The following is an 18195-nucleotide window of genomic DNA, read 5'->3' as shown; positions in this document are numbered from 1 at the left end:
TAACTGATCAGATTTGCCACTGAGTCAGCAGGGCCCCAAGACTTGAAACAAGGCCAGGTCAATTTAAAGGGGAGACCTGGCCTGTGCAAAGAATAAAGGAACTGTTTTTCCGCCTGTTGAGTTTCAATATCCCTGAGTAGCCACAGGTAGGGTAAGGAGCATTAGGTACCTGTACTAGGTGCACCGAATGACTCTAAGTTCTTTTATAACTAGCCTAGTAAGCATTCAGAAAATATTTGCCAGTTGGATTTGACGTACATCTTCATAAATCCAGCCAATTTTTCCAACTTTCTATTGCACTGTGACCTGCCCAATAGCCTGGAACAAGCCTAGGAAATCCCATTCTGCCTCCCAGCTTGGCAGATGACTTAAAGAACTTAAGCAATCAAAATAACAAAAGAGGGCTTCCCTGGTGGCGCAGCGGTTGAGAGTCCGCCTGCTAATGCAGGGGACACGGGTTCGTGCCCCGGTCCAGGAAGATCCCACATGCCGTGGAGCGGCTGGGCCCGTGAGCCATGGCCGCTGAGTCTGCGCATCTGGAGCCTGTGCTCCGCACCGGGAGAGGCCATGACAGTGAGAGGCCCGCGTACCACACACACAAAAAAAGAATATTGTGAGTGTTTCAAAAATTATAATCCTATCGCATTTTGTTTGTTACTGTAATCCCCATATCTTTGTGTTGACCTAATTCTTGGCAAATTCACTCATTGGCCTTTGATGACCTTATAGCTACAGCAATCAACTGAAGGTCCAACTGGAAATTGTGTAAAACAAGGTCAAAAGGTGATACTCCAGTCTAAGGTCACCAAAATCTCAATGCCTTTTGCTCAGTGATGTGGTTGGTTGTGGCTTCACCCCCCTGGGCTCTGGACCAGATGTGCAGACCCACAGAACCTGCCTGACCATCTGCATGTCTGACCCATCTGGGTTTGGCCTCTTGCCTGCCTCCTGTGTTTTATAATGTCTCCCATTACAGTCCCTGGTCCCAGTCCTGGCTCATCCTGGCCATTCCTATCTCATCGCCTGTATTGGTTATCTAGTGCTGTGTAACAAATTACCCCCCAACACCTAAGTGGCTTTAAACAACAATCATTTGTCATCTCACATGGTTTTCAAGGGTCAGGAATCTAGGAGGGTGTTTCCTGGGAGGTTTGGGGGTGAGGGTTTCTCATGAGGATACTGTCAAGCTGTCAACTGAGGCTGCAGTGATCTAAAGCTTGCCTGGGCTTAGAGAATCACATTCATGCCCACTTATGTAGCTGTTGGCAGGCTTCACCATGTGGGCCCTCCGTAGGGCTGCTTAACATGGCAGCTGGCTTCCCCCTAAACAAGCAACCCAAGGCGGAGAGAGAGCCCAAGATGGAAGCCTCAGACTTTCATAATCTAATCTTAAAAGTGATATACCGTCACCTCTGCTGTATTCTGTTGGTCACCTGACTCTGGAACAGTGCAGGAGGGGACTAAGCAAAGGTGTGAATCCTAGGGGACAAGGATCATTAGGGACCATCTCTATGCCCCAGCATGAACAAATTTGATTAAAGTACATCCTTCTTCCAAAGTTTCACCTTGGGTTTTTCCAGACGGTTACTAAAAATTATGAAGTCTATAAGCCGTTTCCTCCTATGATGAGATGTAGTTGTGCCATTCTTCATTCCATAAAGTTGTTTTTAGTGCCTACTCTGTGCCAGATGCCATGGTACATCCCCAAGGGAATAGATATCTACTTGACTCTTACTGGAAAAGTAAAATCAGGGAAACTTCAAACTGAGGTGGAAACCATATGGCTGATGATAGCAGCTAACATTTATTAAGCATGTGCTATGGGCGAGGCATTGTACCAAACACTTTATAAACATGGTGGCCTTTAATCTCCACCAACATCCTTGTTATGTCCATTATACAGATGGGGAAACTGAGACGTAGAGACCAGCCCCAGTGTCTGACACACTGGTCAGTGGCCAGCCCGCAGCCCAGGCCTGGTCTCTCTGACTGAACAGCCTGAGCCTCTAGCCAGGCCTCCGACTGGTCTGTTCTGGCTCAGCAAGGCTGATGAGGGGAAGGAGACTGCAGTCATATTCTAGGGCTGCTGTAACAGTACCACAAACTGGGGGCTTACAACAACAGAAATGTACTCTCTCACAATTCTGGAGGCCGGAAGTCTGATATCAAGATGTTGGCCAGGCCAAGCTCACTCTGAGGCTCCAAGGGAAGACCCTCCCTTGCTCTTCCTAGCTTCTGGCGTTGGCCAGCAATCCTTGGAGTTCCTGTGCAGATACACCATTCCAGTCTCGGCCTCCATCCTCACATGATGTTCTCCTTGTGTGTCTGTGTCTTCATAACATCTTCACTCTGTGTGTCTCTGTGTCCAAATTCCCTCTTATAAGGACATCAGTCCTGGATTAGGACTCACTCTAATTCAGCATGAACTTAACTTGGTTGCCCCTAAAAACACACTATTTCCAATTAAGGCCACATTCGGAGGTGCCAAGTGACCATGAATCTGGGGGTGGGAGGATACTACTTAACCCAATACAAAGACCATCAGAGCTGTCACCAGCCATGGGAAAGGCCAACACCTGGGTATGTGGATGGGGACAGGTCTTCCTGTCCTCCCTGTAGTCAGAGGAGGCAACATGGAAAGAAACTGACTCTAATGAAAGAAAATGCTGATTCAAATACATTTTTCCTTGGCTCACTTTGAATGTTGGGCTTTGGGTTTGTTTGTTTGTTTGTGGGGGTTTTTGTATATTGGGGTGTGTATTTTTTGGTATTTATTATTAGTATGCTAACTAATCTATATTTTAGTTGTTTCAGTCAGCATATCCTTTTTATAGCAAAAAAGGAAATGAAAGTTTATGGCTGATTTTGGATTGCAAGAGCATGTCACTGCTGAGATTCACCAGCAGCTTCCTAGAGGAGAATGTAATTTTTATCTTTCAGAGCTCAAGCTCAGTTCACTGTGTCTAACAGGCCTTGTGATGCTGGCACACACACTTTCTCCTTTCAGCCACTAGCCAGCACCAAGGGGTAGTTTCTGGAAGGGCAAGTGACAATCCTAAAGCATATTTTTTCTTTAATAACTCAGTAGGGCCCCAGCACCCATGAGAATATTTATAGTAATTCTGGAGCAATTTATGTTTTCAGCCATAGCCATGTCTTGGTATAACAGCATACATAAATGTATTGCCAAATATAGAACAATGAATTGTCCCAAACGATACAGCTCACAGTCTATGAGGATATCCCCTGCTTGTTGTATTTCAGGGTATGGTGAACACACTAGGCTCTCTGCTTTCAGGCTTCCTCTGGTCTTTCTGGACTTCAGAAATGTTTTCCCTCAATCCTGCTTTTCCAGACTAGAATTGGGTCCTTTATGTGGCAGCTGCTTTCTTCCCTACCCCATCTCTGAATCAATATTTACTCTTCTCAGGGTACGTTGTAGCTCCATCATTGGTCAGTTCCTGATCTCTACCGCTTATTCAGCTAGATATTCTTGGGTTCATCCCCAGGCTCAGCCCAGGTCCAAGCTGAGCCCCTACACTGAGCTCACAACCCTGCTTTAGCCCTCTTGGTGCCAGTCTCTCACTTCACAGCCAAGACCCACTGTGACTCACCATCTCGGTGTCTCAGCTGGCAAATTTCCCATCAATATCTGTTCTTTTTTCAGAGATCATTGTTGTCATTTATGATAAAAATCCAAACTTCCATTAGCTTTACGTTTTTGTTTTGTTTGCTCTTTGTTTGTTTTTATCTTTGTTTCCTCTTTTGTTTTGTCTAGTCACTCATGGCCTCTTTCTCTTTTGTCAGAGATCACAACCCACATGCATGATCTTCAAGCATGTGGTAGATTGAATCATTCCAGCTCTTCATGCCCTCCCTTTATCAAAATTCTACATCATCAGCCTTTGTTCTATGACTTTGAAGTACCTCCCACTACAGTGGAGTCTTCTTCCCCAACCCGTTAATGTTAGGCTTGGGCATGTGGCTTGCTTTAACCAAAGGAATATGGGCAAAAGCGACATTAAGCCACTTTAAGGCTGAGCCCTCAAGAGACATTGCTTAGTTCCTGTTGCATTTCTTGCATCCCTGTGACCTATCAGGAGCAGAACTTTCCTGAAGGATCCTCTTCAGCCTGTGCCCCGTCACAAACCCATGTGGAGCAGATCTGAACCCCACCCAAGCCTGGAACAGAACTACCCCAGCCAACACACAGACCATGAGAAAAATAAATGTTGTCGTTTGCCAGTGAGCTTGGGGTTGTTTATTACACAGTGTTAGTTCAGCCGTAGCTGACCGATACAGGGCAATTCACTTCTCTAGACCTTCATTTCCTCATCTGTAAAATGAGCCCATGGGACTATATTAGAGGTGCTCAGCCTTTTCTCTACCCCTACACAACTGAGGACCCTGCCTTAAACCCAACAGTAAGAGACTAAGCATATCAGAGTCAAATACTGCAAAGCACTCAAGAAAGAGAAGAACTGGGAAATGTGCATTCTGTTTGGGAACCAGGGACTTACTGGTGGCCTTGGAGAGAGTCGTTTCGGTGGGCAATGGAGCAGAAGCCGCATTGTAGGGCTGAGGGTAAATGGGAGCTGAGAAAGCGAGTAAGCGTGGGGTCTTGACTGGGAAGGGAAGGGTGAGATGCAGTCCTGGCAAAGGTGGAGCATGTAGTCAGAGAAGAGGTGGCTGTTGGTCGGCTGACTCACTTGTATGTTTTAGGACGGGAGAGAACTGAACCTGCAAAGAAACGTGTACAGTGTCATAATAAAGGGATAACGAAGGCAGGGGCTTGGACAAGAGTGCGCAGGAAACCAGAGGTCTGGTCTGTGAGAGAGAATAGAGTGAGAACTTACCAGGATTTATTTACTGATTTGCTATGCATCGTTTACACTTCAAGTTCTCAAACCCAAGGGCAAGGCAAGTGTCAACCAGTGAAACAAAGGATATTCTTCTTTCCCAGTCACTTCTCAACCTGCTGCGTTCTGGCGTCTATTCTTACCACCTCCAACATCACCTAAAACTTCTTAGTTGCTAAATCCAATAGGTATTTTTTAAACCCCATCTTACTTGTTCAAGACCAAAAGCTACCTAATGGTATACGCTCAAGATCATTCAAAATGAGGCCACGTGTTTGACATGTGGCTCTCTTCACTGTTCACTTCAGTGCAGTCCTGGAGATCATGTGAGAATTCCAAACGGTATTTTAAAACAATAAAATAAAACCCACGATCTACCTACCTAGCACCTATGCGATTATTGTGGAGTACAAACCTGCAGTTCATAATGGGGTAACAATAGCTAACACTTACTGAACATTAACCCTGCCCAGCACTGCTCCGAGTTTAATCCTTCCAGCACGCTGTGAGGTGAGCACTGTTATTACCCCTACTTAAAACTGGGTGAACTGAGGCACAGCGACCTTAAAAACTTCCTTAAGGTCATGAAGCTAGCCAGGACTTGAACCCAGGCAATCAGGTTCCAAAGCCCAAGCTCTGGACCATTACACACGTGGGGAAAGGCAGCCAAGAGTGAACTGGTTTTAGTGTGTTTTTTTGTGTTTTGTTTTTTTTTCAGTACGCAGGCCCCTCACTGCTGTGGCCTCTCCCGTTGCGGAGCACAGGCTCCGGACGCGCAGGCTCAGCGGCCATGGCTCACGGGCCCAGCCACTCCAAGGCATGTGGGATCTTCCCAGACCGGGGCACGAACCCGTGTCCCCTGCATCGGCAGGCGGACTCTCAACCACTGCGCCACCAGGGAAGCCCTTTAGTGTGTATTTTAAAGGCAGTGTTGATGAACTAACGTCGGCTAATGTGCTTGGGAATAGTTTATTTTCTTAAATGGGTTCAACAGTCACCTTTGCACTAAGATTTTGTTTAGCAAGCCTTCCCTCATAAACCGTGCAGAGATGAACTTCAACCCACAGCCCAGTCTTGCCTGAATTATAAAGATGAAATCTTTTATTGAGATCCAGAGTTCAATTCAGTGAAATTTTGTTTTATAACATGTAGGGGTGGCAGCTGGCTGCAGTGATATGCATCCAGAAATAAATGGAAATTCTCTATGAGGATATTCATAGCAGCAAAGAACAGCTAACATGAATTTGTGTCTTTATACGCCAAGCGTGTGCCACATGAAATCCTATACACTGTCCCTCTTAATTCAGCTTCAATCAATCATCGAATGCCTATTACCCAACAGAAGTGTAGAGGCACAGTGCTAGGCACTTAAGGGGAAAGCTGAGTAAGACCCAGTCCTGCTCACCTTCTAATGGGGGAGCCAGGGAATTGGTACAAGAGAGAGAGAAGGTACCGGCTGTGGTAGGGCCAAGACCACAGGAGATGCAGGGCTCTCACTGGAATGAAGGGGTGAGGAGCACCCCAGGAGAGGGAAGGAAATTGAGGGCAGACAGCATGGCGTGGGGAAGGAACTGTGAGCGCTGGAGAGCAAGGTGCCAGGTGAGGAGGTGACCACGCGGAAGTGGATGGGACCAGGTCAGAGAGGGCCTCCCGCGCCAGCCAGGGAGACCAGCTCCCCAGGCGGGGAGGGCCACGGGAGGGTTTTCTGAAGCAGCGGTGAGATTCTAGTGTGTTCTTCCGGCTGCAGAGTTGGAGGACAAATTTGAGGGGCACAGGACACGAGGTAGGGAAATCAGCTGGGTGTCTATTTCCAGCCAAGGGATGCTCTTGAAATCCTGAACTACAGGGGGAAAGAAGGATTCAGGCACCACTTAGGAAACAAGACTGGGCTAACTGGGAGGGGTGAGGGAGAGCTGGCCCGGGGGCCTGGGTGGAAAGGATGCCGTATGCTGAGAGCCAGGGACTGTCAGCCCTCTCTTATCAGTGAGGAAACTGGCAAGGAAGAAGTGACTTGCCCAAGGTCCTCCAGTGGAAAAAGTGTATCTGCCCTCAGCTGGAAAGGTCTTGCTGATTTCCACAGGGCCGTATTTCTCCTAAGAACTTCCCAGTTGTCTCCTTCTATCCTCCCTTATATCATGAGACGATGCTACCAATTTGGTCACTCTCTGTGAACAGACAGGTTTGAAACCATTAAATGTATAACTGACTGTGCTTAACAATGCTCACAGCCTGGGCTTCCCGGATGCCTATTGATTTGCGAAGATAGGAAGGGGGTACGTGAGATATTTTCAACATTGCGAAGAGCCTAAATGTAAATCGTGCCTTTATTGACAATAAGATTGTGCACGTTAACTAAAATGTCAAGTTTCTTTGCTTCGGAGTAGAATTATAACTTGGTACACTAATGCTGGTTCTCTCATTGATCACTGTCCTCATTGGCAGAGCTTCCATCGGCTTGTCTTTGAATAATTAAAATGGGAAAATAAATCATTCATTACTTAAATATACATCGTTGTTTGGACAATAGAACACAGGACCTATGGGGAAATAATATAAACAGTAGATGTTGGTGAAAAGCACGAGTAGCGGTGCTTTGAACTGCGGGGATTAGCGGTTAATAAAACAGTGAAGAAGGAAGTGTTTGCCCTTTGATGCCTCTGCTGGGGGCTGAATGCCTTCCCTTCCCTACACTGTAGTCAGGACACCCCGCTCACACACCAAGTGTTCTGTGCTCCCCGCATACCTCACCTTCTAAATGGCTGTGTCCTGCATTCTATCCCATCCCTTCCTTTTGCATCAGAGCCTTGCTCTTTGATTTCTAATGTGACAGTTACTTTATGTATCTGAGTTCATGGGCGTGTGATCCATAGCCCATCAATGAGGTAGAACCAGCACATAGCCTAGAAAGCCTTCAGCATTCAGTGAAGGTATGAACTAAGAAGGAATTTATTTACTCTTTCAATGACCCGCATGCAAAGCATTCTGCCAGATGTTGAGAACATGGTGGCACTAGTGAGCCAGTCAGAGGGAGACTGGCTCGCACACACACGTGACGGCAGTCGTTTGGAAGCAGCGCCATGATTGTGGTCATTAACGTTTACTGAGCAGCTACTATGCACCAGGCACTCACCGTCTTAAGATTCAGGGCCTTATCATCAGGCTAGGAAATAGGACACAGGCATGAACAGTAGAATAATACAGTGTGTGCCAAGGGACAGCAGGCACTGCTGGAGTTCAAAGGAGGCCAGGCTCTTGAGGGCTGGCCTGGCTAAGGAGGCGTTCAGGAAGATCAGTGTCTGGACAAGGTTTTGAGGGGTGGGTGGGATTTCATTTGAGGGGAGGGCATTCGGGCAGCAGGAGTCTGTGATGTGCAGGCAGAGTGTGGAGAGAAGGGGCGGAGGAAGGAGACTCGGGGAGGATTTCAGTGCACCTTCCAGCTCAGAGGGCAGAGGCAGCTGCTGGGTTTGGTGCCCGGAGCTGGCTCTCTCTGGGGCGTTCTGGGCAGGGCTTGGGAAATGGGGTTTTGGTTGAAGCCACTCTTGGTAGAGGTTGGCCTTGCTGTCATTCTCTGACACCATTTTCCCAGAGAACTTTGAGCAAAAAAAGCCATCTGTTTCTGGGACCATATTCAGGAATTTCCATCTGCTGAGGCAAAACCTAAGAAACACACCTTCGCAAGGCCACCCAGAGGTTTAGTACGGCCCCGCAGGGTAGCCCAGTGCCAGGCTCTGCCTGGGGGCCCAAAGACACCTGAGACGGCGGGGGTCATGGAGTCTCCCCACTCAGCTGACGCCCCTCCCCTCCCCCACCCCCAGGACATTGTGCAGCATCACAGGTTTCTGGCAAACCAGGGACAAGGTGGCGCTTAATAATTGAAGCGCTAATCCACAGCAGTGCGAGACCTGCCCCCCGTCCCTGCTCTCCCCAAAGTCTCGCCCCCTTGTTGAGATGTACATCATTTTTACAAACAGAAACAAGTCCTTGCCACGCTGTTCAGCTTCCCAAAGATGAGGCCCTTGCCCTCAGTGGCAGATGACAGCCTATTTGGTAGGTTGTTATCATGGTACTCAGGGGTGGAGGGGAGGGTCCATTCATGGGTCCATGGCTTTATTTCTGGAAGAACCACTGTCCTCCCAGGAGAGTAGCACCAAGCATTGACTCAAGCAGCTCAGTAAGGCACCGACATAAATCCGATGGCCTGTTTTGTTTATAGAATGAATGAGATTCTTCTTTCATCTCTGACCAAAGAGCCGATGCTACCAATTCCACAAGCCTGAATTCCTTACAAGATAAGAAGAGGTATAACCATAAGGGTTAAGATTATTGCTGTTGTTTTCTTTAAAACAAAGCTAAACTAAACTAAGAGCAACTCATAGGCCCAATGAGTGTGGCCTTACAGAATCCCCTGGCTTCCAGAAATGCCTCATAAACTTCTCAGTAAAGAACAACAAGTTTTATTGTTTTATAATCATATTTTGTTTTGGATTAAAAATAATATTACCCTGTCTAATCACCTAGCTGCCAAAATTTGGGCTGTTTTTAAAAAATCAATCTGTTCTCAACAAAGACGATGATTTGTTGCCTTGAGGGCGGTCAAAAAACTGCATTCACACACCAAGGACCGTTCCCAAAGAAAAGTGCTAAGAATGTGTTTTCTGATATGGCATATCTGCAGTAAGGGTATAGCCTATCAGAAAACTGCCTTTGAAGGTCATAAAATTCATTTGGTTGTATAAGTTCTGGTGTGTATGCTAAAATAATCAGTCACCTTACTTTATAATCACAACTCGTACTCTTGTTCTGGAAAATCAATAAAGTGAGAAGAAGGCTGGGGATATTGTGTATAGCTATTTAAAAGAGAGAAAACAAAAAATAATATTCTGTGAAAATGGTCCTCAAGGAAACACAGACCTAGTTTTCATAAGCAGGCTCAGTTTTATCTCCAAGCTCATCACTGAATTATTAAACTGAAGTACCCATCATATCCTAGACAAAAGCACAAAAAATAAAAGAGGCAAATAGCATTCATCCTTCTCTACATGCTCTGGGGCACTGGAAATTATCCACGGCCTTTAAAATGTATTTCTAAAATGCATCTATTATTCACACTCTGAATGGTCTGTTCCACCAAATATTACAACCTCAATGTTGCCTTCACCTGTGATACTTGCCCACCTAAAATGTCCTCCCTCCTCTTCTCTGCTAATCCTTCCCTGCGTTTCAAGACCTAGACCAAGACCTTTCTGCTTTCCAAAGCCACCTGTGACTGGCTGGAGACCCAGAAAGGCTGAACGATTGGGGCTGGAAGGTGAGAAGCAAGAATCATGCACGAAGCTAAACGGCCCCCAAAAGCCGCTTCTGGAGAGTATTTCCCGGCTCCTGGGACAATCAGCACCATAGGAACTGCCACTGAGGAAGAGTAGGGGGCCCAGGCAGGAGAGGGAGCAGTCACTAGTGGACCCATTGGGTCTTATCTGACTTCTTTTTCACCACCAGCAGCAGCAGCTGCATTCAGCACAGACCAGCCCAAGCAAGACCACCAACAGATGAAGCAGTCATGGAGTAAATCTAGATGGTACTGGGTGGCCTTTCATTTTGTTCAGTGTTTCCTTTGCTGTGCAGAAAATTTTAGTTTGATGCAACCCACGGACTTATTTGTGCTTTTGTTGCCTGTGCTTTTAGTGTCGAAAACACCAAAACATCATTGCCAGGACCAATCTCGTGGGGCTTTTGCTCTATGTTTTCTTCTAGGAGTTTTACAGTTTCAGGTCTTACATTTAAGTTGTTAATCCAATTTGAGTTTTTTGTTTGTTTATGGTATAAGATAAGGGTCCAATTTCATTATTTTGCATATGATTATCTAGTTTTCCCAACATCATTTATTGAAGAGACTATCCTTTCCCCATTGTGTATTTTTGAATCCTTTGTCAAAAATTAATTGACCGTTTGTTTCTGGATGTTTTATTCTGTTCCATTGACCTATGTGTCTGTTTGTATTCCAGAACCATACTGTTTTGACTACTATAGCTTTGTAATATAGTTTGAAATCAGGAATTGTGATGGGGAATTTCCTGGCTGTCCAGTGGTTAGGACTCTGTGCTTCCCTTGCAGGGGGGCACAGGTTTGATACCTGGTCAGGAACTAATATCCCACAAGCTGCGTGCCCCCCCCCAAAAAAAGGAATTGTGATGCCTCCAAATTTGTTCTTCTTTCTCAAGATTGCTTTGACTATTTAGAGTCTTTTGTGGATCCATACAAATTTTAGGATTTTTTTCTATTTCTGTGGAAAATGCCATTGGAATTTTGATAGGGGTTGCATTGACTCTGTATATCACTTTGGGTAGTATGAACATTTTAACAATATTAATTCTTCCCATGCATAAACACGGGATATCTTTCCATGTATTTTGCAACCTTTTCCGTTTTTTCATCAGTGTTGCATAATTTTCAGTGCATAGATCTTTTACCTCCTTAGTTAAATTTATCCTTAAGTAGTTTATTCTCTTTGATGCTATCATAAATGGGATTGATTTCTTTTTCAGATAGTTTGTTGTTAGTACGTAGGAATACAACTGATTTTTTATGTTGATTTTGTATCTGCAACTTTAATGAATTCATTAATTAGTTCTAACAGTTTTTTTGTGAGTCTTTAGGATTTTGCATATATAAGATCATATGCTCTGCAAACAGAGGTAGTTTTACTTCTTCCTTTCCCATTTGGATGCCCATTGTTTCCTTTTCTTGTCTAATTGCTCTGGCTAGGACTTCTGGCATTATGCTGAATAAAAGCGACAAGAGTAAGCATTCTTGTCTTGTTACTGATCTTAGAGAGAAAACTTTCAGCTTCTCACTGTTGATTACGGTGTTAGCTGTGAATTTGTCATATACTATGGCCTTTATCATGTTGAGGTACATTCCTTCTATACCTAGTTTGTTGAGAGTGTTTATCATGAAAGAAAGTTGAATTTTGTCAAATTCTTTTTCTGCATGTATTGAGATAATTATAGGATTTTTTATCCTTCATTCTGTTAATGTGGTGTATCATGTTTATTGATTTGTATATGTTGAACCATCTTGCATCCCAGAGAGCAGTGGTTTCTTTTAAATATGGCTTGTGATTAGATGTAGGTCTAGAATTAGAATCCAGTTTTTCCACATGTAAAGCAAGCTCTCTGAGAAAGAAACTTCCAAGTACAGGGATGGACTTTTTCATTGTAGTCTTAAGTCTTAATAATCACCAATACCATTCACAATTTAATTTAACCTGGTCTTAGAATGAGACTAGATCAGAACACTAACTTACCCTGATTCCTGTTTTAATGTCTGTTTGATTTATACCTCTGGGTCTCGGGCTCCTGAGATTTAAATGCAGCTTGGCATTGAAAGCCCTTCCACCTTCCCAAGACAACTCGTCTCAGTTTCCACCATATTTATATATTTAACTGCCTTGACTGTTTAGTTACTTAATGCAACAACCACGGTTTACTTTTCTCACTGCTTCATCAGCCAAGAAGCTCCCTGATTACTCCAAACTCCCCTGTACATTCCACTTTGCTGTAGAAATAGTTAGCTTACAGTCTCAAGACCTCCATGCCCAAAGCATAAAACTGCTTTCCTCTTCAGCACTAGAGAGGAGCAATTCCCTGTTCTTTTTAGTAAAATTTCTCTTTTTTTGCTCAATAATTGATATTCATTAAAAAAAAGAATACGGGGCTTCCGTGGTGGCGCAGTGGCTAAGAATCCACCTGCTACTGCAGGGGACACAGGTTCGAGCCCTGGTCTGGGAAGATCCCACATGCCGCGGAGCAGCTGGGCCCGTGAGCCACAACTACTGAGCCTGCGGGTCTGGAGCCTGTGCTCCACAACAAGAGAGACTGTGATAGTGAGAGGCCCATGCACTGCGATAAAGAGTGGCCCCCGCTCGCCTCAACTAGAGAAAGCCCTCGCACAGAAATGAAGACCCAACACAGCCAAAAATAAATAAATAAATTAAAAGGAAAAAAAAAAAAAAAGAATACGGAAGATACAGAAAGACTAAAGGAAGAAAAAAATCAGCCATAATCCCACCATTGGAAGAAAACCACTATTAATATCGGGGTTATTTCATTATATTCTTTCTCTCTTTCTTTTTTTTTTCTGGGTACATGAATTTTTTTTATTGCAATATAATTCACATGTCATAAAATTCATCCTTTTATTAAAGTATGTGATTCAGTGGTTTTAGTACATTCACAGAGTTGTGCAACCATCAACATCGTCTAATTTCAGAACATTTTCATCAGCCCCAAAAGAAACTCCATACCTATCAGCAGCCACTCCCTTCTCCCCTCCTCCAGCCCCTGACAACCACTAATCTACTTCCTGTCTGTACGGATGAGGCAAATGAATTTGTACATAGTTATATAGGGAGTCCTTATACTCTTTCTTAATAAAGAAACCCTCATCTTACCAAAAGCTGCCAGTTCATAGGTACGCTTGAAAGTTTATATACACTATACTTAAGATTGCCTCTACCACTATTCAACTCACACAACTTATTTCTTGTACATCAAATCTCTTCCGGAAGTCAGGATTTCCAACAATTTTATACAGAAAAAATGAGTTTTAAAAATGTTTTATCACGAGTTTAGATCACCTTCACATGTGCTTCATGTGCTTCAAGCTAATGTATTCTACATACCAGCTCATCTCCAGCCCCATTGGAACAGCCCTGATCTCCTCAGACCCCAGTGCACATGACCCAGCCTCATAACTGTCAATTTAAGTGACTGTCATCAAAAAATTGTGTCAAATGCAGTTTGGGGAAAACTATCAAAATATACTATGCCTATGTTATATTAGTCTCTTTTTAGATGAAATTCACTCTTTTGTCTTCTTTCTAAATTCACATAACACTTAATAATTAAGAAGTGTTTATTAAGTACATGCCATGGTCTTGCTGTACAAGGTGAGTGGAGATTCAAAAACAGTGCACTTGTAACAATTAGAAACGTGGACACCACGTTGGACCAAACTGAAAACACAATAGGCTTTCAGGAAAAGGGTGATGCACGTGGGCAGAAGAATTAGATTTGTACTGAGCTGTGACACCTAAGAGATGAACCAGCAAGAAAATATCAGCGGTTGGGAATTCCCTGGCAGTCCAGTGGTTCACTGTCCAGGATTGGCCCGGGTTCAATCCCTGGTCGGGGAACTAAGATCCTACAGGCTGCATGGTGTGGCCAAAAAAAAGAAAGAAAGAAAGTAAAATGCCAGGGGAGATTCGAGCCAACATTTATTAGGCACCAACTGCATGCAAGGGGTGTGGTGGAGATGAGAGTGATGAGGAAAACAACAGTGAGTGGGACTTCTCAGTGTCTTGGACAAACAGGAGAAGCTTCCCTGAGGAGGTGCCCCTGAGCTCCTTGAAGGAAAGAGAGGAGGAAGAAGATTCCAAGCATGAAGACCAGCAAGGGCAGAGGCACGGACGCCTGCAGCAACGTGACTGTTCACAGAACTGCCAGGCCCACAGGTTGGGGTCAGAGCCTGGTGGATGAAGCTGCTGAAAGAGTCAGGGACCAAACCCTACGTCCCGGGTGCTGGGCTGATGAATGTGTACTTCTTCACTTTACCCGCATTCAACCAGATGCTAGAAGAACATCTGAGTCATGGACAGAAGTTTCCAGAACTGCAATGAGATACAGGACCTCTGTCCTGCCTTGAAAGAACTCCTAGGCTCGTTGAGCAGGCAAGAGGTGGTCCTCCTCATGTTACCTTCCCAGAGTCAAGGCTGTCATTGCACGCTTGCCTGGTCCCATGGCAGGGGGAACTCCTAAAGGAAAGACTAAGGAGTTTAAACGGCCAGGACAGCACCCTCCACAAGATCTCCTCGGGGGCCACATGGCTGTGAGGGTCTCTCCACCCCCAGCTCTCCCAGAGCGCCCCTCTGTCGCCCACATGCATCCTGTCGAGAAAATGAAGCTTGAGGGAGGCCCTGCTGCATTCAAGCTGATGTCTGTTGCTCAGAGGCTACCTGGAGTCTTATCTGGAAGAGGAGGGTTGAGAGCCCACGGATGGTGACCTTGAGCTGATCAAGGGATAGACCCAGGAGCACCAGAGCCACGGCCATGGCCATGGCTGCTCCCCCCTGCTGCCTCCTTCTCTTCGGCGTTATCCTCAACAGACACCGAGCTCACCCAGAACGTCCACGTCTCCCCAACCCTGGGCATCTGATCCAGACCTCCTGTTTTCTGACCTTGTACCAGGGCCTCACGCCATGCCTGGCACACGTGAACAAATCAATAATGATTTTTGCTAGAACAAATAGAAGTCGGCCCTCACGTCCTATTCACCATCTCTGCTTCATGCATCTCTCTTATCTCTGTGTCTTTGACCCAGGTTATTAACATGGCCCCAGAACAGATTACAAATGCACCACTGCCTTGCTGAATGGTATGGTATTATTGGCCGTGACTCTGATCTACGCTGATTAGGAACACCCAGTTACAGCCAACTTATCAGTCAGGACACATGCCCCTTTCCGTGACCAGAGCAACACTAATGTATGCAATTCATTCATCCATTCATCAGACATTTATCGAGGTCATACTGTATATCAGGCACTGAGCTGGAAATCAAGACTACGGAAATTAAAAAGACCCAATAAAGACAGAAACAGAAGTGCAGTGAAGTGTGCAATAGAAACAATGATGCTGAGAGACCACCTGGAGGCCTCAGGTTGGACACACTTTGAGAATCACAATCAGAGCACAACTGTCGGTGAGAAATTAACATTAATAAACATATTAATGAGAAATTTTAAATATACCTGAAGCACTGAAGACTTATTTTCCTCTGCGTTTAGGTTACATAAATGATTGTTAATGTTAGTGGCTGACATCTACTGAGCACCCACTATGTGTCAGGCACTGTGCTAAGTGCATCTCATCTCTGAGCAGAAGCTGAGGTGGATGAATGGAGGTGGGGGGTGGAGAGGGGGTACCACTTGCTCCTGGGCTTGCATGTGGCTGGTTTCAAGGCAAGATAAGCCACACTGAGAAAAGTTCAAAAGATAATTAAACCAGTTAGAAAGCAAAGCAGCACTGGGACTGGAGCTGGGTTTCAGAGCCAATTTCCAAGAGGTAATTGCATCATCCTAGAACACCAGACGTGAATTCCATTTTCAGCTATGCAAATTCCAAAAGAATAATACCTCACATTTGCATAATGCTTGATGCTTTTCAAAGTGCTTTCCCAGTTATTAATCTAGAGGAGGCTTTATTACTACCGGAAACAAATTGAAATTCTGTTCAAACTGAAGTTCTCCATTATTTTTTCCACTTTTCCCTCAAAAACCAGAGCCGCCTAAGTCCAGGTGCTTTTGATGGAGTGGGTAACTTTAATAAGTTTTGCCGACAGGGTGAATATGCACAAATAGAACATATTGTGGGACCTTCCATCCAGCCTTCGATCAAGCCAGACTTCAGAAAACCTCCTGTTGAATTAACTAAATCACCAGGGGTTACTCCCAGTTTAAATTTGAGATTCCCCCAGGGTCTCAAACTTTGCGGCACTGCACACACGATGTTCGTTGGAATCCATTCCCTTCCATCAAATATTAGAAAGTGAAGAAATTAGTTCCACCACTTTGCCCTTAAACCTACAGAAATCCCTGTCAATGACATTCTACAAAGTGGCCCACGTTGCCAGACAGCTCCTATATCTTTTTTGTTTTTAATGTCATCAGACCCAAGAGGCTGAATCTGCTGTAAATCCAACCTGAGGAGAGGATCTTAGAAAAATGAGGTGAGAAGATAGGATGGGGGTGCAAGGAGATACTTCTCCCCAAACCTTTCCAATTTGTTGCTTTTTCCATCTCTTTCAAACTTAATTATGTGTAGCGTTCTCAACCACTGAATCACCAGTCTTTCCTGACACCTCCATCTCCTGCATTTGAGCAAAAGATTAACCTGGCTGTTTGCTTTCAATTCTGAAGCTGTGTTAATACTCAACTCCCTCTAGATTAGAGGGGAAGGAAAACACACTCCCACACACCCCACCCCGGCTCCAGCATGGCTCCACGGCTGCTATTCCTGACAATGTCACAGCCATTGGAACATGCTGGCTGCACTTACCACTTCAGGAGAACCAAGAGGACCACTGACAGGGCCACCATCACCATGGGGCCACTGGCTTCCAGTCTGAGGAGCCCCAAGACTTCCATTGTTCCTCAGAGACCCTAGAGGTGTGGTCCTCCAGAGGAAAGAGCGCGGCTGGTCCCCCTGCCGTTACAGGAACCACGATCTGCAGATGAAAGACTTAGGCAACCAAGAAAACATCACATCAAAATCAAGTGGGTGCCTGAAATGTGCTCTTTCTCAGAAGTGTCTTCTTATAAAGAGGAAGGAAGAGGAGGGAAAAACAAAGGGTTTCAGTGTAAAGCAATGAATCAGCAACTTTAGTTTCTTGATGACTCTTCAGTCAATAAACATTTACATTAACTTCCCTGGGAAGCAGCAGCAGAACTGGCTCCCTGTTTGCTGGGAAAGAAAATGGTTGCAACCATAGATTTCTACTGTGACAAGTAGTCCTTAAAGAAAGACTCCTTGGGCTTCCCTGGTGGCACAGTGGTTGAGAGTCCGCCTGCCGATGCAGGGGACACGGGTTCGTGCCCCGGTCTGGGAAGATCCCACATGTCACAGAGCGGCTGGGCCCGTGAGCCATGGCCGCTGAGCCTGCGCGTCCGGAGCCTGTGCTCCGCAACGGGAGAGGCCACAGCGGTGAGAGGCCCGCGTGCCGCAAAAAAGAAAGAAAGAAAGACTCCTCTTTAAAAAAAATTAATTTGTAATTAAATGATGATATGGGTGAGGAGACTGAATGTCCCAGAAAAATTTGAGGCCAGACATCAGCCTGATGAAGAATACTGGCTGCACTGAGGACACCCATCCCATTAAGTTCATTCGTTCCTGGGGTCCATTGACACCTGTGGGCTCAGTGGGGTCCCTGGTGACTGCCTGTTGGGACAGACTGAAGATCTTGCCTCGGGTCAGCCCTCTCATCGTGAGTTGGAGGATTTCTTAAATGTCTAATCGCATATCCATTGGCTCATGTATGGGTCCTTTGTTCTAGCTCTGAGCTTATCTGACTAAGGTAGACAGAATTATCTTTTGCTTATTAGTCAGCGTATGATACCTTTAGTAACTGGAAGGGTGTTTCAGAGAGGAAATCATTCACTCACCATGACACTCATTTGTTTATTCACCACGTATGGGGGTCAGGCTCTGTGCTGAGTCTACAGTGTTTGGAAAACAGAAGTACTAGATTCTGGAGAATTTTCTCTGGGGAGAGACAGACAGTA

General features: G+C 45.2%; 2 protein-coding genes across 3 annotated transcripts in view; one reads left to right on the top strand and one right to left on the bottom strand.

Moving 5' to 3' along the window:
- Positions 1–17134, bottom strand: part of TBXAS1 (thromboxane A synthase 1) — a 153361-nt gene extending 136227 nt beyond the window's left edge. For both annotated transcript variants that reach the window (XM_082631982.1, XM_082631981.1), the window contains exon 1: positions 16973–17134. In XM_082631982.1, coding sequence (XP_082488108.1) covers positions 16973–17061 — 89 coding nt within the window. In that variant the 5' untranslated portion in view covers positions 17062–17134. The remainder of the gene's footprint in view (positions 1–16972) is intronic.
- The window catches only part of HIPK2 (homeodomain interacting protein kinase 2), a 248820-nt gene that overhangs the window by 3020 nt on the left and 227605 nt on the right, over positions 1–18195 (top strand). The window lies entirely within an intron of this gene.

Source organism: Mesoplodon mirus (assembly GCF_964341445.2).
Source record: "Mesoplodon mirus genome assembly, chromosome: 9".
NCBI classification, from domain to species: domain Eukaryota; kingdom Metazoa; phylum Chordata; class Mammalia; order Artiodactyla; family Ziphiidae; genus Mesoplodon; species Mesoplodon mirus.
This window is presented reverse-complemented; position numbering and strand designations above follow the sequence as displayed.